The sequence below is a fragment of the Perca flavescens genome, chromosome 14 (genome assembly GCF_004354835.1).
Source record: "Perca flavescens isolate YP-PL-M2 chromosome 14, PFLA_1.0, whole genome shotgun sequence".
In the NCBI taxonomy this organism is placed as follows: Eukaryota; Metazoa; Chordata; class Actinopteri; order Perciformes; family Percidae; genus Perca; species Perca flavescens.
The window spans coordinates 26,415,253-26,439,767 of NC_041344.1; the positions used below are offsets into that span (position 1 = coordinate 26,415,253).

At 40.5% G+C, this 24,515-nt stretch overlaps 1 protein-coding gene across 2 annotated transcripts in view; it reads right to left on the reverse strand.

Annotated features, from left to right (window-relative positions):
• Positions 1–7,396: 7,396 nt before the first annotated feature.
• Positions 7,397–24,515, reverse strand: part of LOC114568203 (hippocalcin-like protein 4) — a 31,931-nt gene continuing 14,812 nt past the window's right edge. Inside the window, exons 1-4 of one of the 2 annotated variants that reach the window (XM_028597647.1) lie at positions 18,568–18,645; positions 10,799–10,974; positions 8,165–8,380; positions 7,397–7,670 (exon numbers count right to left, since the gene is read on the reverse strand). In XM_028597647.1, the coding sequence (XP_028453448.1) occupies positions 7,473–7,670; positions 8,165–8,380; positions 10,799–10,960 (576 nt within the window). In that variant the 5' untranslated portion in view covers positions 10,961–10,974; positions 18,568–18,645 and the 3' untranslated portion in view covers positions 7,397–7,472. Of the gene's footprint in view, positions 7,671–8,164; positions 8,381–10,798; positions 10,975–18,567; positions 18,646–24,515 lie in introns of those variants that run through there. The other variant, XM_028597646.1, reaches the window with a different exon arrangement.

Sequence of the window (24,515 nt, forward strand, 5' to 3'; positions counted from 1 at the left end):
AATTCAATTTTCCTTCAAACCCCTATGTGTAGAATTGTTTAGGATTCTATATTGCGTCCCTCAAATATAGAGCTGAAAGATCTCAAAGATGCATCGCCCAGTTGTGAACTCATTTTAAATCGTCAACTATTTTGATAATCGATTAATCGGTTTGAGTAATATTTTATAAAAAAAAAATCTCTGATTGTAGCTTCTTAAATGTGAATATGTTCTGGTTTCTTTACTCCTCTGTGACAGCAAAAGGAATATATTTGAGAGTGGACAAAACAAGTCATCTTGGGCTTTGGGGAAACAGATTATTTCTACATTTTCTGACATATAATAGACCAAACAAAAAATATTCATTAGTTGCATCTCAAATTGCTTTTATGCTGGTTGACGATCCCAATTAAAATGCTTTGGGGCTTTACTGTCTTTTTTTGTTGCTAGTATTTTAAATCCTATATACTTTATAGCGGCTTTAAAGTTGCATGAATTTATTTATTTTTGCCACTTGAATTGTATATTTACACATCCAGCAAATACAGAGCAACATTAGCATTCATTTGCAGTCATCCTTCTGACCCCAAACAAACCTGACAAATGTAAGTCCGATATTCCCCCTCCTGTTACCTCTGTTTTGGTCTCCACCGCCTCCTGAGAGAAATATGTTGATCTTTAACTGCTAAATGCTCCACTATGTTGACTCGCTACAGTAGCTGCTAAACAAATTTGTTAGCTGTTTGGAGCTGGGCAAGAGGTGGAGTTATCAAAGCTTTCTCACTGACAGCTGCCTGCTGTGGCTGATGGGAAAAAAAGGAGCACTATTGAGCTTAGAGGCACTGCAAAGTTAGGGGATTATTTTCTGCGCCACACATAGTCCTTTTAAAAATGGTTACTATTAAAATAGTAGTGCAGCTTTAAATTATTCCACCCAATAGCATAACATAACTTGCATTACAAACAAAAGTTTGTTGTAAATGAAGCTTTTGGTGTTGTTTTTTTACATCCACACACTGTTCTTTTGCTTAATTTCATTTTCACATAAGAGATCTTCATTCCATAAAAGCTATTTGATTTCAGAAAAAGCCCATTTATCAAGTGGCTTCACTTATGTTGCTGTATACTTAAAAAAAAAAAAAAAATCCGATTTACCTTGTACAACGATGAAATGATCTCACTCCACTCTCACATGTCTGCACTTTTGAGAAACACAAGACTGAACAAGGACTAATATATCGTAATATAATATTGAATATTGTTTTGATCTTGGGGGCTTTCATTGGATAATAAACAAAGGGGAGCTGTACAGTTGTTAAGTTGTTGCGAGGCACGACATTATACTTCTATCCACTGGGTGACACTGTGACACAGGACAGTTTTTTTTTTTTTTATATATATATATATTATTATCACTGGCACCCCTCTCCTCACACCTCAGGATTCCCCTGCCAACAACTTCTCAACAACACCCATTTCAGAAAAGCCCCCCCTCCGCCCGTCAACTCTGTCATCTGGTGAAAACTAACATCTATGTGAGTTAATACTTAGAGAACTGCAACAGTAGGCAACAGCAAACAAAACCACACATCCCATATTGGAGACAGTACGAACCGTATACCAGCGGACCACAAAAGCAAGTGTGGGCGTGGGTAATAATACACATAATAGTGCTTCGGCGTGAGGGTTTACACATTTAAATTTTTACAGTTATACTACACTGAGGCATCTCTTGTTACACAAATGATACAAATACAAAACACACGTGAACACTCGCAAAAGTATCCCGACATACAGCACACACTGAGCTTTTACAGGCACTCACAGTTTCCACTCATGCTCACTCACTCACTCTTTCACACACACACACACACACACACACCCACACATACCCACACACACAGTAGCTGCGTCATCATATGAAAGAAGGTCGAAGCTAGTGGTACATTTACATATTATATCTGTTTATATTCATAAATAAGATTACAGTCGTATCATAATGTACATGTACTTTTATCATTACAGTATCGCAGAAAGGAGGCTCGTTCTTTAGTTTTAGGGAGAGAGCGTGTTCATTGGCTGGGTGAGGAGGAGGTGATTCTGATTGGCGGACTGGAGGGAAGTCAAATGTTTTGCTGCAATGCAGAGAAAGTCTGACATTTTTGACTGATCCACGAGAAGAAAAAAAAAACGCAATGATCTCTCCCAGTGAGTCAGAATTATTAATACAGGACTCGTAGAGTTGTGGGGTTCCTCACTGAGACAACTGAAGTGGAAGTAAAGAGCAACACATGCTAACAGTACACAGGTCCATTCTTCACAAAGGAAAGGAGATAGCCGTCTCACAATCCCATACTCTAAAACTGTAACTGTTATATTATAACTTGAGTCCAATTCTTAGCACTCTTTTCCTAAATTATAGTTTGTCCTTCAAATCTTTTAATGACCTTATAATTTAGTTTACCATCACTCTGAGAAAGTCCTCCTACTCAGAAAAACTGCAGCCAATGCTGAGTTTATTGGGTGTATTTGTTTCTCTAACACAGTGAGCTTTCAAGATTGACATAACATCCACATTAACTAACAGTGATAACATTAGTTTGACATTTTGGGAAGTAAGCTTATTGACTTTATAATTGAGTTGGATGAGAAGGTCGATGCCACTCTCATGTCTGTACGCTAAATAGGAAACTACAGCTAGGAGACAGTTAGCTTAGCTTGCTAAGCACGAAGAATGAAGCCAAGGGTGAAAAAGTTAGGGAGCTTTGCGCTGTCCAAAGGTTTAAAAAACAGCACTCTAAATCATTAATTATCACGTTATATCTTGTTTGTTCATTATGTACAAAAAACAAGGGAATTAGCTGGGGGTTTTTTTGTACGCTTTCAGTCTTAGCGCTAAGCTAACCGTCTCCTGGCTGTGGCTCCATATTTGAAATCTGTATCAAAGGTGCTGTGATTGTGATGCTGCATTCGCATGGTGTTGGAATTATAGGAGAAAAGATGAGTTCCCAATAAGGAAAATTCACGTGAATGCCCCCTCAAGTCTGAACAACAACTCAGAAAGTCCGCGAAATTTTTGGGTACACCAGTTGGCGTCATATGATGCAGTAACATGGCAGACATAATTATCGAATAGGTGGACGGTAAGAAATTGCAGCCTATTAGCATCTACCCTGGTGCAGTAACAAATCACTAACATAAAGTTTCCAACTGGGAATAAATACTGGAAACAGCTACCAATGTGTTTTTTAAATGCTGAGCAAGAAAATACAACACATCTTCTCTGTTTTCTTTCCTCAACGTTACGACTTAAAGCTCATGAACACACCGAAGTTGGAAGAATGTCTTCCCAACTCAGGGTATGGGACCATTTGAGGAGCATGTGAATGCAGCATAAGCTACAAACTGGAACTTATTGACAGCATAACACTTATCTATCTGCCATCGTTCACATTCACAAACAGGTGAGCGCATGTACACAGATACCACCCAGGGTTCCTCTTCAACCTTTTGCTCTTTTTCAAATTGATTTTAGATCTGAGCTGAGTTCAGCAAAGTTCCTCTCCCTCCACCTATTATCAAAGCGCTTCCTCTCTGACATTTAGGGATTAAGAAGACATAAAGGGGAGGGGGGGGGGAGCAGGAATGGAGGGAAGAGAAGAGACGGCTATTTCAGCTTTTAATGTGAACAGTGAACCACGAAGGCAGCTTTGGCCTTTTCCGAGAAATACCGTTTCTGTCATCTGGCCTGTAATTACTGTCGTGATTATTCCCACTCCACATTGTTCCTGTGGCTCCTTCAGTTGCTCAAACTGCTGGTGTTAGAGAAGCGAAATCATGTTTAATATTATTCTGTATGTTTTCATTATTTCTCGTTCTGCTTAAATCACATAATTTGTGTCAGCCTGGTGCCAAGATTTCCAGAGTTAGTTCAGTTTTGCTGCACAATAGAGAATACAAAGCTTCTCTTCTTTTGGTGCTGAGACACTGTTCAAATGTTTCCAATGCATATATACCAACTGTAATAATGTAGCAATGTAATACCTCAATAAAATGTCTTCCTTAATTAAATCTATTATAAATAGTTACAATTCTTTTAATTTTTGTATCAATTAGCTGTGATCTATTACAGCTAATGAACTTATCTTATCTAATAATAATTAATGAAACAACTCATAACAATTGTTATCAAATCATAGTGGTTATAAGTAGACGAGTTACAAACACATTTTGTCAATAAGCTTCTTACTTTGAGCGATGGAGTTCTACATAGACGTGTTTTTTTTTTGTCCAAGATACAAAAGTTAACTTTGTTTCAATTGAGAGATTTCTGTCTGTGCTGCTTTCACTGTGCTCTTCTCAGTGGTTCGAAGTGGGTGGGTCGGGGTTGAAAAAAAGATGGGGTCACTTATTTCTGTCCACCAATCACAGATTAGCAACATTTGACTCACAACATGGTGACAGTTTGTTTTTTTTTTTTTTTTTATGTTGCCATGCCACAGCCTTTCAAATCTGACCAAACCACACCCACAGAGTCCTGGGCTGCGTCTGAAATTCTATAGTAACGTGCTATTTAGTAGGCTAAAACTGAGATTTTTTAGTCCAAAACCTTAGTATATGAACCAATAGTATGTGAATTGCATACTATTTTCCGGAAAAATATTACAGTATGCAATACTGGACACTACGCTGGCATAAATATCCCACAATGCAATGCGGTAGTTACGACAACGATCATAACTGACATAGACCAAGGAGCTTTGTAATGTCAGTAACGCTCTAATTTACATTTCTACATATTTAAACAACTGTCGGTCTAGTTATTCACCCCTTTCGGTAATTTAAGCGTTATCTGGCAATGCCGCTAAAGCGGAGGTCGGCAGGGGTTACCATGGTTACGCGTCTTCAACAGCAAGGAGGCTCTCAGGAAGCGACGTTGAAAATTACAACTCTGTGCGTCCGGAAAGATTCCCACTACTGTTTATTTACACAAAAGTACGTTGGAAGATAGTACACATATTGAGTATGTAATGCAGAGTATGCAATTTCGGGCGCAACCCTGAACTCTTAATAAATAATAACTAAGGATGTTATGTTCCAAATTTAAACCTTGATTTTAGCTCTATTCAGTCATGAAAATTAAATGATAAAAAGAAATTCTCAAGATTTAAAAAAAAACAAGTTTTCAGGGGCTTCAAAGCCACAGCGTGTAATATTTGCAAATGTCCGACTTTGGTGTCCCCAAGTGTTATAAAAAGACAAAAACACCACTGGGAGATAGTGATGCACTGCACTAAAAAACAACACACAGACTGTTAACAATTTATTCCTGCAAACAAAAATCTTTGCCTGCAGAAACGTGTAAAGATAATCGCATACAACTTCTACACACGGTGGCATTAATTACAGCAAGCTGGTGTAGTGATTTCCTGTCACTCTTCTTCTAAAATGAGTAATATTATACTATACTATTAGTAATGTGAAGTTGAGTGCCAAACAGTCATTTCCTGTTGCCTCGGCCCACTCACTGTAGCTGGCATTCAAATAAAGCTGAAGAAATCACAAAGAGAGCCATAAAGAGAACATGTTCACTGCTGGAGGAAGCCCAGATTACATTATGTGAAGGACAAGGCTGTTAGTCTAACCTAATTACATGTCCTTTTAATGAAGCCCGTAATCGTTTTGATAAGATATTGATTTTTGTTAGCATGTGTGTTAAAGCTTTAAGCGCAGCCAGAACTCAACCAGCAGCAGATCCGTATGCCTCTCTACGCTGAGGGTAAAGCATGTGGACGCCGTGCTGTACAGCTAGTACAATTTGGCAGTAGAGGAACAAATGAAATGTAACTGCACACACACACACACACACACACACACACACACACAAACACACGCACCAGGCAGTTTGATCTGGGTTCATAATGTATATTTTGCTTGTAAAATGTCCACACGCACATTCTCACATACAGTACTAAAAGACATATGGACACCGGAACACAAACTCACGGGTATTGTTCATTTACATAATTCTCTCTCTATCATACCAGCATAACATTTGCTTCTCTCTTGTCGCTGTAGATGGACCAGGTGGACCAAACAACAGGCCCTTTGTTGGTTTGATGCCATTCCTTTTTTTTCCCAAACTATCCCATGGTGCAAAGCATCCAAACACCGGCTGTGTTTCCACATTGGCATTCTGGTGTGCCAGAATCAACACTTAAGAGTAAGACATTAAAAGGAATAGTTTAACATTTTGGGAAATACGTCAATGTGCTTTTTTGACAAGCGTTAGATAGGAAGGTCAATAACACTCTCCATTCAGTACGGAAAATATGAAGCTGTAGCCAGGAGGCGGAATTACGAATCCCACTAGTCTGATCGATTGGTTGGGGTTAGGCATTTGACCTCGAGTGGTTAATGCTAGGCTAGCCGATTGGTCAGGGGATAGGACCTGTACAAATGGGGTAACGTTATCTTGCGTAAGCATGGACGCCTGGCCAATAAATGCTATTGAAGGGCAGGTCCTGCCGTGGCCATAGTGGGATTCGTAATCTCGCAGCCAGGAGACGATTAGCTTAGCTTAGTTTAGCTTAGCAAACAGCTAGCCTAGCTCCTTACACAAGTTAAAGAAACAACTAAAGTGTGAAAAACCACAAGTTGCAGTTGTACCGGGGTTATAAGCAAGAGCATTTCTTTGCCGAGCAACTAGCGAGAACTCAACCAAACCTCCTGTAAAACGGCAATCGTTTTTATACTTCAGGAAAAATATATATCATGTTAGTGAGTTTTAGAGGTGCTGGTACTGGTTAATAGGTTTATTTACCCCCTAGCTAGCTCTCTCCCCGTTTTCAGTCTGTAGCTTCACATTTAACAGATATACTAATGTTATCAATCTTCTGATGTAATTCAGGAAAAACAAGCGAATACGCATACTTTTTAAAACTATTTTTTCATGACCTTTGAAATCCATGTTAACTTACATCAATTGGAAGCAACCTGCTTTGCAATTAACATTTTGAAAAGGGTAGGCAAACCATTCACTGTTTTACAAAGAAGAAGGTTGGGAATTTTAAGACAAAGGTGCAGTATATATTGCACTGCAGGGTGTAAATCCTTACAATGTTACATGGGGGTGAATTTCCTCTTTTCACAGATCATCAGATTGGATTTATAAAGACGCCTAGCTAGACTGAAGCAGAAATGCTGCAGGAGTGTATAGTACTGCACAGTGGGATGGTCTGGAAGAAAAGAATGGCATCAATCGGCGGTCCACTGTGTTTCAAACACAGCTAATTGCCAGTCATCACTGCCTCAAAACAAGAAGGAAACAAGCTTCCCTACCTCCTCCTCCTCCCTAAACTGTGTCGCTCCCTTCATTCCCCAGCCCCTCTTCTCTCATCCTCCTTCCTTTTCTTGTTTCAGTTCAACTCTTCCCCCATCCTTCCTTCCCTCCCTCTCCCCCTCCCTCTGTTTCTCCACCCATCCCTCTCTCTCTACTTCTGCATGTCACACTGCAGCAGTAGGACGATGGAGGGGTCAGACTTGGCGGCCTCTTTAAACTCTTCCAGGGAGATCTCATCATTGTGGTCCTTGTCCATCTTGGAGAAGATCTTGTCCACGCGCTGCTGCGGGGTCAGCCCGTCCTCGTTCATACGCATCATGATCACAGTGCCGACCATCTTGTAGATGGCCTGCACAGGGCGAGAAAAAAAGTTAGATTTTTTTTTCTTTAAACTTATGAATAACAGAAAGGATTTCTTCTATATAAAAAAACATGGTGTCCCCAAGTGGAGATGGCGATGCACTGCACTAAAAAGACATTTCATTCCTGCAAACAAAAATGTATGCGAGCAGTAAAATGTAAAGATAATCATATATAATTTCTACACACGGTGGCTTTAATTACGAAAAGCTGGTGTAGTGATTTCCTGTCATTCCTATAAAATTTGTAATTATTATATTGTACTATTAGTAATGTGAAGTTGAATGCCAAACGTTCATTTCCTGTTGCCTCGGCCCGCTGAAACTGTACTGGCATTCAAATAAAGCTGAAGAAATCACAAAGAGAGCCATAAAGAGAACATGTTCACTGCTGGAGGAAGTTATGTGGAGGACACGGCTTTTACACGTAAGCAAAACAAAAAATTCTCAGGCGCACACTAACTCCCTCCTCACAAATGCATACCTCAATGATCTCCAGCATCTCCATGCGTGTGATTTTCCCATCCCCGTCCAGATCATACATGTTGAAGGCCCAGTTGAGTTTCTGCTCGAAGCTGCCCCTGGAGGTGATGGACAGGGCGCAGATGAACTCTCTGAAGTCGATGGTCCCATCGCCGTTCTTGTCAAATGTCCGAAACGCATGCTGGGCAAACTTTGAGGCGTCACCATATGGGAAAAACTGGAGAGTGGAAAATGAGAAAATCAAGGTGACAGTTACATTGTGCATCACATTAAAAGTCCCTATTGAGTTGCATTATGGGCAAAGAGGGATCCAGTTTTTAGAATTTGACCCCTACTAAGGATTTAAAGTCAGGATATCTTGATGTCTGCTGTCTGGGCAACAGCTTATTATGACCCATATTTATGTACAATGTTAGGCTGGCACCTCTAGTGGGCATAGTCATTATGACAGCAGCAGTGTTGTAGTCAAGACCACCCTAGTCCATATCCACGACGTTCCACTTCCGTGATTGCTCCGGTGGCACCGGGAATTCTGCCGGATGCATGGGGCGTCGGACTGGGGGAGGGGGGAAGGGGACTAAGTACCCAGGGCCCTCATGTGTGGAGGGCCCAAAAAGATGCTAGAATGAATAGCTGTGGATGTGGGGAGGGGCCCATAGAAAATACCTTTCTACATGGCCCAGAATTGTTATGCTACGCCCCTGTTAACTGCTCCTCAGATCTCTGCAGGTAAAATCCAGAAAGCTAGCTAGACTATCTGTCAAATCTGAGTTTTCTGTTCTGTGCACGACTAAAACAACTTGTCAACGTACACACGTTCCACCAAAACAAGTTCCTTCCCGAGGCTATTTTGCAGTGGCTCCGTGCAGAGCTTAGGGCCGCCCAAGACAATTGTGATTGTTTTAAAGTTTTTCTCCCATCCCGGAATGCTGTGTGGACTGTGTGTGTGGGGAGTGGGTGATAGAGTGAGGGAGAAGTGAGAGTGACGGCGAGCGAGTACGACTCTAGAGTCACAGTGAGACTGTCTGCTCTGGTCCCTGTCTGCTCTGGTCCCTGTCTGCTCTGGTCCCTGTCTGCCCTGGTCCCTGTCTGCCCTGGTACCTGTCTGCCCTGGTCCCTGTCTGCCCTGGTCCCCGTCTGCTCTGGGCCCTGTCTGCTCTGGTCCCTGTCTGCTCAGGGCCCTGTCTGCTCTGGGCCCTGTCTGATCTGGGCCCTGTCTGCTCTGGGCCCTGTCTGCTCTGGGCCCTATCTGATCTGGGCCCTGTCTGCTCTGGGCCCTGTCTGCTTTGGTCCCTGTCTGCTCTGGTCCCTGTCTGCTCTGGTCCCTGTCTGCTCTGGGCCCTGTCTGATCTGGTCCCTGTCTGCTCTGGTCCCTGTCTGCTCTGGTCCCTGTCTGCTCAGGGCCCTGTCTGTTCTGGGCCCTGTCTGATCTGGTCCCTGTCTGCTCTGGTCCCTGTCTGCTCTGGTCCCTGTCTGCTCTGGGCCCTGTCTGTTCTGGTCCCTGTGTATGTGTGCGTCGCAGAGCCGCCCACAAAGCAGCCTCTCGGGAATTACATCACACAACAAAGTACCGTAGTATTGTGTGCAAAGCGCCAGTCAATTTAAGTACACGCTTAATGGTCCCATGAAAAACAGTGAAAACTGGACATTTTCATGAATTTATAAACCGCCCCGGACAGTAGGTAAAAAGTGGACATGTCCGGGCAAAAGAGGACGTTTGGTCACCCTATGAGAAATGCCTTAATAAAACAATCAAATTATGGCCCTGACCAGTCTTGAAATAAAATCCAGAGTTCTTTTTATCTTAAATCGAGACAAGACGAGACCGAGACCTTCAAAAAGACCGATCTCGAGTTCTACAACACTGGACGGCAGCAAAAGAGGAAGTCAGGTGACGTAGTGAAAAGAGCGACAAAGTCTACGTAGGGAGGAGCTCGGGGTGGATGGATGGGTCAAACAAACACAGGAGGCCGCTTTTTGTGTCCAGTGTGAAACCAAAAGTCAACGTTGAGTTTTTGTAACTTGTAATTCTTATTTATAGAGCTTTTTTTTTAAAATCCACATTACAAAGACAGTCAAGACAACTACATAGCATACCTAGCTTACGTACGTAGCTTAAGTTACGTACTAATTTTTGCCCAAACCATGAGCTTTTCCTTAACCTGACGAAGTAGTTCCGTTTCAAACAATAATCTTATGTTTAAAACTTTGACTCTTTCACGTTAACCACGTGTTTAAAACTGTGACTCTTTCTTTTATAATGGTATATATGACATGTGTCAGAAACGGTCATATATGTCGTTTTGGGAGTCAGTGATGATGGGGTTGCCGTGGCGCTGTGCCATCTCAAAGGCTCTGGAATGTTCTGAGGGAGTTTTAGGCATCAACAGAGTCACAGTCTATGCCCAAAGCACAGGACCATTAGTCAGCCATGGACTTTCTCTCTCATTTATATAACTATGGGAAAAAAAACAATTTTCACTGTAGAAAATAGCTTTGAGAAAACACTGCATAACCTAACTTTGTGTAAAGACCCCAGCCCTACTTATTACTACATAATAAACTGCCAGGATTTCACTTCCTCTGCTTCCTTTCCATATTCATGCCTGTTTCCTGCCCTCCGCCTCAGCCTCACCTTAACATAGAGCTGCTGGAACTCATCCAGGTTGAGGATGCCAGAGGGACAGTCTTTGAGGAAGCCTTTGTACCACTGCTTGAGCTCTGCCTCGTTGAATTCGGTGTTCTTGGTCAGGTCGTCCAGAACCTCTGGAGCCAGCTTGCTGTTGTGTTTCCCCATGATGCTTCACCTCTCTGGGGGTACGGGACAGAGAGAGAGAGAGAGAGAGAGAGAGAGAGAGCGACAGTGTGAACACACAGGTGAGGAGGTGCTAAACAAACCACAGTAACAGCAGTTATGCTCCTGCGCCGGTGTGTCAAAAGTTTGGACACACCTTCTCATTCAATGCGTTTCCTTTTTATTTTCATGACTATTTACATTGTAGATTCTCACTGAAGGCATCAAAACTATGAAGGAACACATATGGAATTATGTACTTAACAAAAAAGTGTAAAATAACTGAAAACATGTCTTATATTTTAGATTTAGATCTAAAATCTTTTCACTTGATTTCACTTTTCACTTGAAATGGTTTTCACTTCACCTGTGAAGTGAAAACCATTTCAGGTGACTACCTCATGAAGCTCATTGAGAGAACACCAAGGGTTTGCAGAGTTATCAAAAAAACCAAAGGGTGGCTACTTTGAATAATCTAAAATATAAGACGTGTTTTCAGTTATTTCACACTTTTTGTTAAGTACATAATTCCATATGTGTTCATTCATAATTTTGATGTCTTCAGTGAGAATCTACAATGTAAATAGTCATGAAAATAAAGAAACACATTGAATGAGAAGGTGTGTCCAAACTTTTGGCCTGTACTGTAAGACCCAACTCTACAACTTCACTTTGTGCTTATGGTTTTTATCTTTTGTCAGCTTTTAGTTGTGTCGAGACTATAGTTGAAAACAATAGCCGTTATGCTAACCCCGGTACATTTACATTGATGTTGATCTAATGTCAGTGTTAGTTCATGTGCAATTTTCCCTTATTCATATACAAAAAGTATAAAAAGTAAATCTGCATTGGACAAGTAGAATAAAGGCTACAAAAGGTCTTACCATTTCTATAATGCCTCATATCATTCTAATGTCTCATATCATTCTACCACCATAATCACCTTGTGTGAGCAAAGCCCCTGATAACATCACCGCTATACGGGCCATAAAATGGCCCATTACCCTGGCTCCTCACCACACACACACACACACACACACACACATATCCACATGGCTGGGACCACTGCAGTGCCTTTATCATGACGCCATCCCTGACTCATAGCCCTGTCTGACAGCTTTTCGCACTTTGACATCAGCCAAGCCAAGTGGCCACAAAAACTCCTCTAAATTGCGGCGAGAGAGAGAGAGAGAGAGAGAGTGAGTGTGCGGGGACAGTTTAGAGGCCGAAACATAATCCTGCCATGCTTTATGCCGAGTGAGTCATGGAGAAAGAGGCAACTAAACCCCAAGTCACTGCAAATATCTTGGACTTTGTATTCCCGTGACAAGTTTGATGCACTGTAGGAGAGCCCAGAGCTCAGAAGAAGACCAACAAAAGGACATTCCAGCTTTAACTTGTTTTGAAAAGGTCACCTGTGATCTTATCATGTTGAAACACAAAAACCAAAGTTCTCTCTTCCCAGAGAAACCTCTTATGGTTGTTTTGAGAAAAGAAAAGAATGGCTGTGCAGACAGAAAAGGAAAGAAATATGCCTGGAAACTGCAGGTGCAATCAAAGCCGTATCAGTGACTGGGTCGGCTGGGTATCCATCTGTTCAGTGCAGTCTGGCAACATTTAAACGTCTTTGACTTTTTTCAGTTATTGCCGGAAAATAGCTTCCACTTTGATCGTATTTATAGCACAAACCAGCATGTGTCAACCATAAAAAAAAAAAAAAAAAAAAGCATTTGTGAGTGTTCCATTTTCACAAAGGACTCGTTTGAAATGTGCAGCGACACAAACGATCAGAGATGACTCGGGGTCTTTTAGGTTCGGAAGATTTTTTGAAGCTATTTGTGTAATGAGCAAGCGCTAGTCTTTGCACGGACACAAATACGTGCTTAGACCCACGCTCACACACAGTTTCACACGGTTAACGGCTGCAGGATGGATGCAGACAGATGTTGTGGGGCAGCAGTGTGGAGAAGAATTACATAAAGGTGTTCATGTTGTGGCAGCATCACCTGCACCGCCATTTTCCCCTGAGAGGCAGGAGGTCACCGTGGATGGGGATCATATTAAACTCAAGGTATTCCACTCCGCCTGCTCTCGTATGACTCTCTGCCTCAAGCAGCAGGCATTCAGAATGGAAGTTGAACTAGCCCTAGTCCGGATCAACGGAAGTACATTTCCAGGATGTCCATCGCCTTCCGCTCTCCGTGTGTCGCTGTTCTCAAACTTCGGTAAACAACCAACTTCGAGTTAGCAAGCTACACGCTGAAAATGGCAAGTTTAGGAGAAAATTTGGATTGGGCAACAAGGCAGGCCAGGTTGATTCTTTCGAAGAATGATTGTAAAGATGGTAACATTTTATTTGAAGGGGTGTTCATAAGACTGACATGACATTGTCATTATTATGACATGCCACCTGTCATGAACATGAACGGGTCATTCTGAGTGTTCATGAATGTTGTCATTAAGTGTCATTGGGTAAATTATGACACTTTTAATGCAAAGTTAGCATTGTCCGAGATGTCTATGTCATGACAACTTGACATTAACGAAGACAACCATCTCTGTGTTACGACAACATGACATTAAACAAGACAGTACAACCTGTCGATGTCTTTGTAACGACAGATTGACATTAACCTAGACCAGGGATCTTCAACAGGGGGTCTGGGACCCCTAGGGGGTCCTCAGAGTCAATGAAGGGGGGCCTCCAAATTATTGTTCATTTTTGAAGTTTGTTTTTTTAGAAATATTTAAAAAGCCATGAATCTAACATATTATTAGCAAATATAAATCCCCAGTGACGATATGCCTACTGGCCTGTATGTAAGGTTGCCGTCCACCGATCCAGTTCATCTCTGCCACATGTATGTTTAACACTAAAACATGATTTATAAAACCATGCCAACAATTATAAGGCTATTTTAATATCTTAGTATTCTATGCACTAATAAGGTAAGTATAAAGGCTTTAGGCAGCCCTGCACGTTTATTGTAGGCCCCGTTTAATATACAATATATGTAGTAGGGGGTCCCTGCTCCGTCTCTTAAAGTTAAGGAGTCCTTGGTTTGAAAACATTTAAGACCCCTGACCTAGACAACATAACCTGTCATAAATATGTCATGCCATTTATCAAACTTTAATAAAATCTTTAGCTTTATGTGTTAACATTACATAAAATATACATTAAAATGTCATTAAGAGGTTGGTTTTTACATTGTCATCAAACTGCTGCTATAACGTTTAAGACATCTTAATGACAAGTCCAAATGGTTCAACTTTACTTCTACTCATTAAGTGGTTGGATTTTGCATTAACTGGCGTTAGAGCATTATAATTGTGTCATGAATATTTTAACTTTATTTTAACCTCAAGTAAAGTGGAACAATTTGAATCTGTCATGAAGTTTGATTTTAGCATCAAATGCTTATATGATGCTGTCATGAATAATATCCATAACCTCAAGTAAAGTTGAACCATTTGGACTTGTCATTAAGATGTCTTAAATGTTATAAGACCAGATTGACGACAATGTAAAAACCAACCTCTAAATGACATTTTAATGTAATGTTAACACATAAAGATAAATAGTTTATTACATTTTGATAATTGGGCCTGTCATGACACATTTATGACAGGTTGTATTGTCTTGCTTAATGTCAAGTTGTCATAACACAGAGATTGTTGTCTTTGTTAATGTCAAGTTGTAATGACAAAGACATCTCGGACAATGCTAGCTTTGCATTAAAAGTGTCAATTTACCCAATGACACGTAATGACAGTGAGTCATGAACACTCAGAATGACTCCTTCATGTTCTTGGCAGATGTCATGTCATAATAATGACGTTGTCATATCAGTCTTATGCACACCCCGTCAAATAAAGTGTTACCGTAAAGATTTACAAAGAATATGTTTACGGCAACCCAGAGTGTTTTATCTCCTATCCCAGAATGCATCTAAATCATTGATAGTGTCCTCTCAGGTATAGCTCTGTACAGTAAATCCCTCACTGCATCAACAAAAAGACACACACACACACACACACACACACACACACACACACACACACACACATACACACAAGCAACATTGTGTATTGTCTCTGACTGAGGCAGATGAGATTTTATCCCTCTGTTAGGGAAGCAAACGTAGCGGATAATAGAGTATCCTGTGGAAGCCAGGGAGAGGCAGGACTAGCCAGGCGAGCAAACCCACTGGAAACGTATCCCATCTGAAAGAATCAAAATAAGCACCGCTCACTACAGCAAAACAGGCAACCCGTAGGTTCCTTCTAATTGTCCCCGGGTCGCATGCTGTCTTCCAGTCAGGTGCTCATTCTGCCAGTTCATCTTACTGAGGCAAATAAATCTATTGTGGGAGACTATTCAGGTGTTGGTTGTTATCTGGATAGAAGCCTCCGTGTTTGTTTTTCTTGGATTAGCATATAAATTAAATCTCTGTGGAATCAACTGGCTTCGATGCTGTTTTTTTTTTCTGCCTTGGAGAGGCTGATGCCTATATGAGTGCATTAACACATATATGAGTGCACATGTATGTCAAACTAGGTTATGCGTGTGATATAATAAAGATGTGATTGTTGTGTTAAGAGAAACAAAGAATGAAAAGGCAGACACATGAATGTATAGAATATGGACTTTTGGAGTACCTGGTTATCAGGCGTGGGAATCTTTAGGCACTTCCGAGTCGATTCCAATTTAGAGGGCTATGATACGATGATGAAAACGATAATTGATGCATCGAAAAATTTATTTCTATTCATGATTTATTTTTGTGTTTATATGCTACTTTTAAAACATAGAATATGTGTAAATAGCCGTAATTTAACTAAACAGATAGAGAAAAAAAAAAAAGAAAAATATATATATATATATATATATATATGCGTTTACATTTACTCACATTCACAAAAAATTTGGATGTTGAATGTTCTGCATCGAGTCATAATCTTTCAAGAGTGAACCGCGATGCATCCAAGAATCGATTTTCTTTCCCCCACCCCTACTGTTTATCGGGGGTGTTGAAATGAATCACTGTAATGATGCATTGCAATGCGGAACCGGATGATTCTGCAAGATTATGTAAGACCATAATACATTTTTTGCCTCCGGAGCTGCTTGTTTTTGTTTGTGTTCAGAGTCCGCTACATTCAGTAACTGTCTTTTTTAAGAATTTGATGATGAGGAGGATGTGACGCATCGTGATATCGAATCGATCTGAATCGTTGACAGGATAATCGCAATCGAAATTGTGACACCAGTGAAATTTTACACCCCTGTTGTTTATAGACTGGTTCTTCACATTACATTACAATTTATTTAATGATTTAATAAAGTCTCGGGATGTGCTCACTGAGGGCTGTTTGCAGATACCAGCTGTAAAAACAGATCTTGGTAGGCGGGGTTAAGAATGGGGACGTCAACTTTCTGTGCACAATCGTGGAGGAGATCAACGCGGCTGTACAGGTCACTGAAAATGGACTTAAAGCAGACATAGTAACTCTTACAGCTATAGTATTCAATATTATTTCAATTAACAATGGATCATATGACTACGTGCAATGTGAAAGGGGTCATTCCAAGTGACAAACCCACAGAGATTTTGCAACCTTGCAAAACTGTCGTTTTCCTCAGGCTTTGGTGTTGCATATTTACTGTTTTGGTTCACTATCAGCACTCTCATCCATCTCATTTTTCGACATACATAAAAGCTCTGATAAACTCACTGCACACTACCTGCCCAGCACCAAACAGCAGACAGGGAAAGTAAGCGACTAGCTGGTGAACATAGTGGAGCATTTAGCACCTAAAGAGACGGATATTTCCAAAATAGAGACAAAATACAGACAAAAGAAGACTCACGTTTGTCGGGTGGACTCCAACACCACCCCAAATGAATGCCAATGTTTCTCTGTGTCTGCTGGATGTAATGATATCAGAACAAGTTCAGAACAATAACTATACGATGATAATATGCTAGTGTTGTGTTTATAGATTGCTCTGCTGCCTCCAAGAAGCCAAAGAAATCCATAATATTGCTTCAAATTGGTCTCTTTCTTCAATCATCATTAGAGTAAGTTAACCCTGTGTTATATAACTCACTACTCATTGGTTAAGGCGAATAATACGACCGCCTTTCAAACCAGAAACTGGTTAACATGGACATGATGTGAGTCTGAATAACTTAAAGGGGTGCTATGCAGTTTGGGCAGTTTTTTGCTCGCAGGTTTCTCTATAGAGCTCCCCCTACAGCTTCGGAATAGATATATATAGTGTAAAAAACTCCATCGCTACCTTGTTCTTATAGCTAGCCGGTTCCTGGATGGGGGTGTGTATGTGTGCAGTGCCTAAAGCAATTTGTTACATCCTTCCTGACCTCCTAAAGCTGCAAGGGTGGTTTTTCTGCTCACAGGGGCTAGGGGGGAGGGGGGAGCGAGACGACCACCCTTCAACCCGAAAAAAAAAGTCATATAACCATTCCAATGACTCTGAAGCTGTTTAGTTAAGGTAAATTAAGCTTAAAAGAAACTGCATAATTCCCCTTTAAGTAAAAGAAAATGGACATTAATTCTGATTATTAGGCTGCCTGTTTCTGTGGATCTCTGGAACTAAATTTTAATATTTGCTTGCTCACAGGAAGTAAGTTTGGAATTAATAGAAGACTTGGGATGTCAAGCATGGGCAGCAATAGTCTGGTATAGTTCAACTATTATTAGCTTTAGCAGAAAATTACCAATTTCAGTTTTGGCAATGGTAAACCCATAACAGCTTACACAGGATTAAAACTATGCCATGCCAGTGCATTCAAACTCATTCCCTCTGGTGCTAATATGAAATAACTTTATTCCCCAAATGCTGCAATTTTCCCACAATTAGCGTAGGGCTGGGCGGTATGAAGAAAATCAAATATCACAATACTTTTGACCGAATACATAAATGTCGATATTGCAGCGATATTGCAGGGTTGACTATTGGTGCTTCTAAGTTTTGTCAGTAATGTGGATACAATGACTAAGTACCAGCTTCAACCAGGGACAACCAGAATTTTAGCTCCATCACACACACAGGCGGTCCCTGGAATTTACATATTATAGACACTCATACACTGACATAAAACAAAATATAATATAGGAGGAGAATGGACACAGCAAGAAGAGGCTGTGTGTGAAAAAGGGGGGATGACTCAATCTGGACTCACACCTCTGAGGGAAAAGACAAATAAAAAGACAGGGAGAGAGACAGGGACTGAAAAGGTGATGAAGATGGAAGGACGGAAAAAGATGGGAGGCAGCAGAGAGATGGGTAAGCACAGCTTGTAGCAAATTGTCCCAACAGGCGTTCCACAGAATAAGACGTATCTTATTAAGTCTGAAGGGCTTTAACGCATGTTAATTCCAGCTGTGAGACTAAGAGTAAACACATAGTCTAATCTGAGTTGTAAATGCGTGGGAGACTTTGTATGTGTCACAGTGTTTGTTTGTTTGTGTGTGTGTGTGTGTGTGTGTGTTTGCCAGCCCAGCTTGATGGCAATCTAACTGATTGGATAAGCTATAGTTAAACACGTTTGCGTGCCAGAGTCAGTAGTAATAAAGCTCACATTTGGATGGCAGTTTTCCTAAAGTCAAGGCACTTGTTATTAGGCCGATTTATGCCATGAGTGCTATTCATCAAGCAGTTCTTACAGTGGCGTCTGAGGACTAACAAATCGTCTCTGTCGGGTGAACACCTTGTATGTCCAAAATCGTTATTTTTTAGGAAGAAAAATCCTAATTAAAAATAAAGCTATGTACTTTAGACAAGCGTTTCATTCCATTTCATTTATTTGTATATTTGATGTGGATAGTGCTCATTAATCAAAAGCAAAGTAACTGTAAATGTGCCAAAGTTAGCTCTGCAGGCTAATTTCTTCATCTGTTGTCCCTGGTCCCAGTTTTAAAATGGCAACCTAAATAAAATAAAATACAATGCAATGACTTAATAATGCAGTCAGCACGTAATAGCAATATACACAGACCAACATTCAAACAGGCACAATACACAACAACAAGTAACAGACACAACGCATTAGACAGCAAGCAACAAAGGCAAGTCAAGGCAGCTTTATTTGTATAGCACATTTCAGCAACAGGGCAATTGAAAGTGCTTTACATAAAACATTAAAGAGCAGTTAGAAGACAATTAAAAACAATTTAAAAACATTAATAAACAAATTAAAAACATTAAAAGACAAGAATAAAACTGATAATGCAGTATAAGAATAAAAGTTACAGTGCAGTATAAGAAATTAAAATTAATAAAATAGATTATTTAAAGAAAAGCAACATCAAAAAGATAGGTCTTTAGCTTAGATTTAAAAGAACTGAGAGATGCAGCGGACCTACAGTTTTCTGGGAGTTTGTTCCAGATATGTGGAGCATACAAACTGAATGCTGCTCCCCCCTGTTTAGTTCTGACTCTGGGGACAACAAGTATACCTGTCCCAGACGACCTGAGAAGTCTGGGTGGGTCATAGTGTAGCAGCAGATCCGAAATGTATTTTGGCCCTAAACTGTTTAGTGATTTATAAACCAGTAAAAGTATTTTGAAATCAATTCTTTGAGGCACTGGAAGCCAGTGTAGAGACTTCAGTACTGGAGTGATGTGATCCACTTTCTTGGTTTTAGTGAGGACTCGAGCAGCAGCGTTCTGAATCAGCTGCAGCTGTCTGTCCGTTACAGTAGTCAAGTCTACTGAAGATAAAAGCATGGACAAGTTTTTCCAGATCCTACTGTGACATAAGTCCTTTAACCCTTGATATATTTTTAAGGTGATAATAGGCAGATTTTTTATTATGTTAATGTGGCTTTTAAAATTCAGGTCTGAGTCCATGACTGTTGTTTTTAAAATGTCGTTTGAAGCTGAGCGCTGACTTTCAATCGTTCCTCTTTTGCTCCAAAAACGACCACCTCCGTTTTTTCTTCATTTAATTTAAGAAAGTTCTGGCACATCCAATCATTAATCTGTTGAATGCACATATTTAATTGTTGTATTGGGCTATAGTTCCCTGGCGATAAGGTTATGTAAATTTGTGTGTCATCCGCATAACTATGGTAATTTATTTTGTTGTTTTCCTTAATCCGAGCCAGTGGAAGAATGTAGATGTTGAACAGAAGAGGCCCCAGAACTGAGCCTTGGGGAACTCCGCACGTGATATTTGTATGCTCAGATTTATAATTACCTATAGACACAAAGTAGTCCCTATTCTTTAAATAGGATTCAAACCACTTTAGTACCTAGCCAGAAAGACCAACCCAGTTTTCCAATCGGTCAAGCAATATGTCATGGTCTGCCGTATCAAATGCAGCACTGAGATCAAGTAATACTAAGACCGAAATTTTGCCACTATCTGTGTTTAAGTGGATGTCATTAAAGACTTTAACAAGAGCCGTCTCGGTGCTGTGGCGTGGTCGAAAACCTGACTGGAAAGCATCAAAACTGTTGTTTAGCGATAAGAAAAAGTTGAGTTGTTGAAAAACCACTTTTTCTATGATTTTACTTAAAAATGGAAGGTTTGATATTGGCCTATAGTTGCTCATTAGTGTCGTGTCTAGATTGTTCTTTTTTAGGAGTGGCTTGATGACTGCAGTTTTCAGGGCCTGTGGGAAGATACCTGAGAGCAGAGACGTGTTTACAATCTGTAGAAGATCAGAAGCCAAACAAAACAAGACAAATCTGCAGGCGGGCAGCAAAGTCAACAGGCAGGCAGCACATATCTGATTATCAATAAGCCATTTCTTCAGCTAAAACAACGATAAGTATTTACTTCTCTTATCTGCATTGGCGACATATTCCAGTCTTCAGATGCTGTTAGAAAGAACGCTGACTGTTTGAAGGGGTTACGTGGAGTATGTGAGAGAGATGCACTGGCACGACTTTAACATCAAACTAGTACATACCATATAGATACATATAATTAAACTATATGTATCTATATGGTATGTACTCCAGGAAGGAGTGACATCAGGGTCAGGTGTGATGTCACAGGGTCTTCCCCTGTTCTGAAATGGCACGAGGAAGTGTTAAAGCGTAACTCACGCCAAAATGGAACCTAGGGTCTTTTTGTGAATGTACCCGAGTCAAACTTTCGTTTAAAAGCATAATTAAGACGGAAATGCCACTTTTAAGGTTTACCGTATTGTCGTTTTCGGTCAAATGGCCTTTTGAATGGGAGTGCTAGGGGAACTACTACGATCGCATCAAAATCATTATTTTTAAAACACTAAGAAGGCTCGACACAACATGAGACTTTGCTCAAAGCATCCCCAGGGGCTCTACACAAGACCTCCAGCATTGAGAACATTGTTTGTGTACACAGAGTTTACTAAAAAGAAAGGTTTTAACAACTCACTGTAGCAGTTGTTGTCAAAAAGAGTCGATCTCCGAAGGCAACGTAACCGGGAGGAGAGTAAAGATGGAAAGCTCCTAAAGCTTAGTTCCATATAAATGCACGGATAATCTGTTGTTTTGTCGTTAGTGAAAAACAATATTGACCTCGTAGTTGAAAAAGGAGCCTCATGTAAAAATGGCATTTCCTCCTATCGCATTGACTGGCTAGATGGCGGCGACCGGAAACTGGAAGAACCAACTGCTACAGTGAGTTGTTAAAACCTTTCTTTTTAGTAAACTCTGTGTACACAAACAATGTTCTCAATGCTTTTGTTAAATTGTAGAGCCCCTGGTGATACTCGGAGCAAAGTCTCATGTTGTGTCGAGCCTTCTTAGTGTTTTATAAATAGTGATTTTGATGCTATCATAGTAGTGCCCCTAGCACTCCCATTCAAAAGGCCATTTGACCGAAAAACGAGAATACGGTAAATCTTAAAATGGCATTTCTTTAAACCAATCACAATCGTCTTGGGCGGCGGTGCTAAGACAGAGCCAAGGTGCCACTGCAAAATAGCCTCAGGAAAGAACTTGTTTTGGTAGAACGTGTGTACGTTCAAAGGTTGTTTTAGTCGTGCAACAGAAAACTCAGATTGGACAGATAGTCTAGCTAGCTGTCTGGATTTACCCTGCTGAGATCTGAGGAGCAGTTAACTATAGTCCTCAGAAATACACCGGAGTTTAAAATGACAACAGAAAGGAAGTCCAAGGCAACAGATATCTGGCCTAAACAAGTGAAATCTGCCGGAATTTCCCAATCCCAGAAGTGGAACGTGGAGAATATAGACTAGTAAAGTAATAACTGTATGTTGGGCTGAGGCTGAATGTCCAGTGATGTATGTATGGATGTGTTAAAGAATTAGATGTAAATTGAATATCATCAGCAGGAAATTGTGATGGACATTTTTCATTATTTTGTGATACGAGTCTCATGTAGCGTGTCAACACAATTGATAGGGAGGCAGACTTCTTGAATTCCAATGAGTGCATATTCATTTACAGTATGGCCAAATACACTTATAAGTGAGACCTTTAAATGAAATTAAAAAAATTGAAACTATCGAAAGATAACCTGAGCAAAATAACAAAATCTACTTGTACCATGCCGATCTATACTCTGTACAAGCAATCAATTATTATTTTCCCTCCCTGAGCAGCAAAATGCAAATGCCTTTATAGAGTTCAACAGTGTGGTGTCCCATTGGTTTTCTCCATAAGGATTATAATTAGTAGCCATGAGGTCTAAACCATCCGAGGTAGACTGACCACGAGCTACGAGGTTGATTTTAAGTCCTTATGAAACCAACCTTGTTTTAAAGTGCTCCTATTATACTCATTTTTCAGGTTCATAATTGTATTTAGAGGTTCTACCAGAATAGGTTTACATGGTTTAATTTTCAAAAACACCATATTTTTGTTGTACTGCACATTGCCGCAGCTCCTCTTTTCACCCTGTGTGTTGAGCTCTCTGTTTTAGCTACAGAGTGAGACATCTCACTTCTGTTCCATCTTTGTTGGGAGTCGCACATGCGCAGTAGCTAGGTAAGGACTATTAGCCAGTCAGAAGCAGAGTATGAGCACTTTAAGAAAAACATGTTTTATTCGCGATCTTAAGGGGAAATACTACTGTAAACTACCCACAATCCTAAGGGTAACTGCTACGTCTCTGATTGGTCCAACTCGCTGTTACCATGGAAATGTTTACTGTGCCCTCCACAGACAGACACTTTACGAGGTAAGCAAGTCCCACAATAACCCCTCAAATGCATCAAACAAACACATGAAATAGCTCTACTACACACAAGAAACCCCAACAGTTGGTTCAGTCCAATGATGTCAGTGATGACATCATCAACATAAATACACAGGAAAAGCTCGGCGGCTCCTCCCCAAACATTCCTTGAATGGTGGACCAGACAAAGTAACAGAGAAAAGGTGAGTGTGAAGAAACAAACAATGAACTGTTCAAACCTCTGTGGTCATAAATTAATAATAGCAGGAGGGGCAATATTATTATTCTAACTCTGGAAAGTGGCAGTGGTTTAACTGGGCAGAGGGCATTGAATGTGCTCGTGTAGATCATGGATGTATATTAAAAAGTGTAGATTCAAACCACTTCATAAACCAGTCACGTGGTATGGACAGGGGGCTTCGGATGTCATCGATGATGTCATTTTAAACGTCAAGTTCAACAAGTACTCAATGTAAAGATTTAACACTTCCAACACAAAAGAAAAACGGGATAGTAGGTGCTGAAATGTTACACAAAAGCAGTGGTAAAATTATATGAAGCTGAAAATGAATGCAATATGAAAATAACTAAATAAATGTGGACGAATGTATGACGACAAGCACAGGGGACAAGTGGGGGTTGCAGGGAATCTCGCCCACTTGGTCGCAATCCGTGACGATGAAAACGGTCATTCCTTGAAGCCTAAAAATTAAATATAACAACATAAAATTGATTCGACTAATGTGATTAAAACCTGTTAAGCAATCTAATGGTGTGAAACAGTAAGGGGTTTTCACGATAGGACCGAAACTCGCGCTACAATTATTCTACTTTTTTTATTATGACAAAAAAAGTTTTCCTTTCCGGACACTCACAGCAAGAGTCAACACAAGGAGCAAAGCAAGGTTGAAAAGCAGTGGGCTTACACTGTCATTATCATGAGGCTCAGCCACTCAGGGTTTAACTGAACGTAGCCCAGAGGGGAAAATGTGTTGTCGTCCCTGACACTGAAAATGATTAGTTGGCAAAAGCTGTAATTGAGTTGGAAAGAGAGCAAAAATGGGAAGCTAGGCCTCCCATACAATAGTCATTTCCTAGGGGTGTGTGTGTGTGTGTGTGTGTGTGTGTGTGTGTGTGTGTGTGTGTGTGTGTGTGTGTTTGTGTGTGGTTACTGGAATTGTGCGCGCGCGCAATTGCAATAACCTTTGTGAGAGTGGAAAAAGTACAACGGACCATAGCAACAATAGGAGAACAATCAATAGGATACCAGTCCAATACAAACCCTGGCCATGGACTACACTGAATGTGTGTGTGTGTGTGTGTGTGTGTGTGTGTATGAGAGAGAAAAAGAAATGATAGAGTAAAGAAATCTGATGAGAGGTGGATGGACA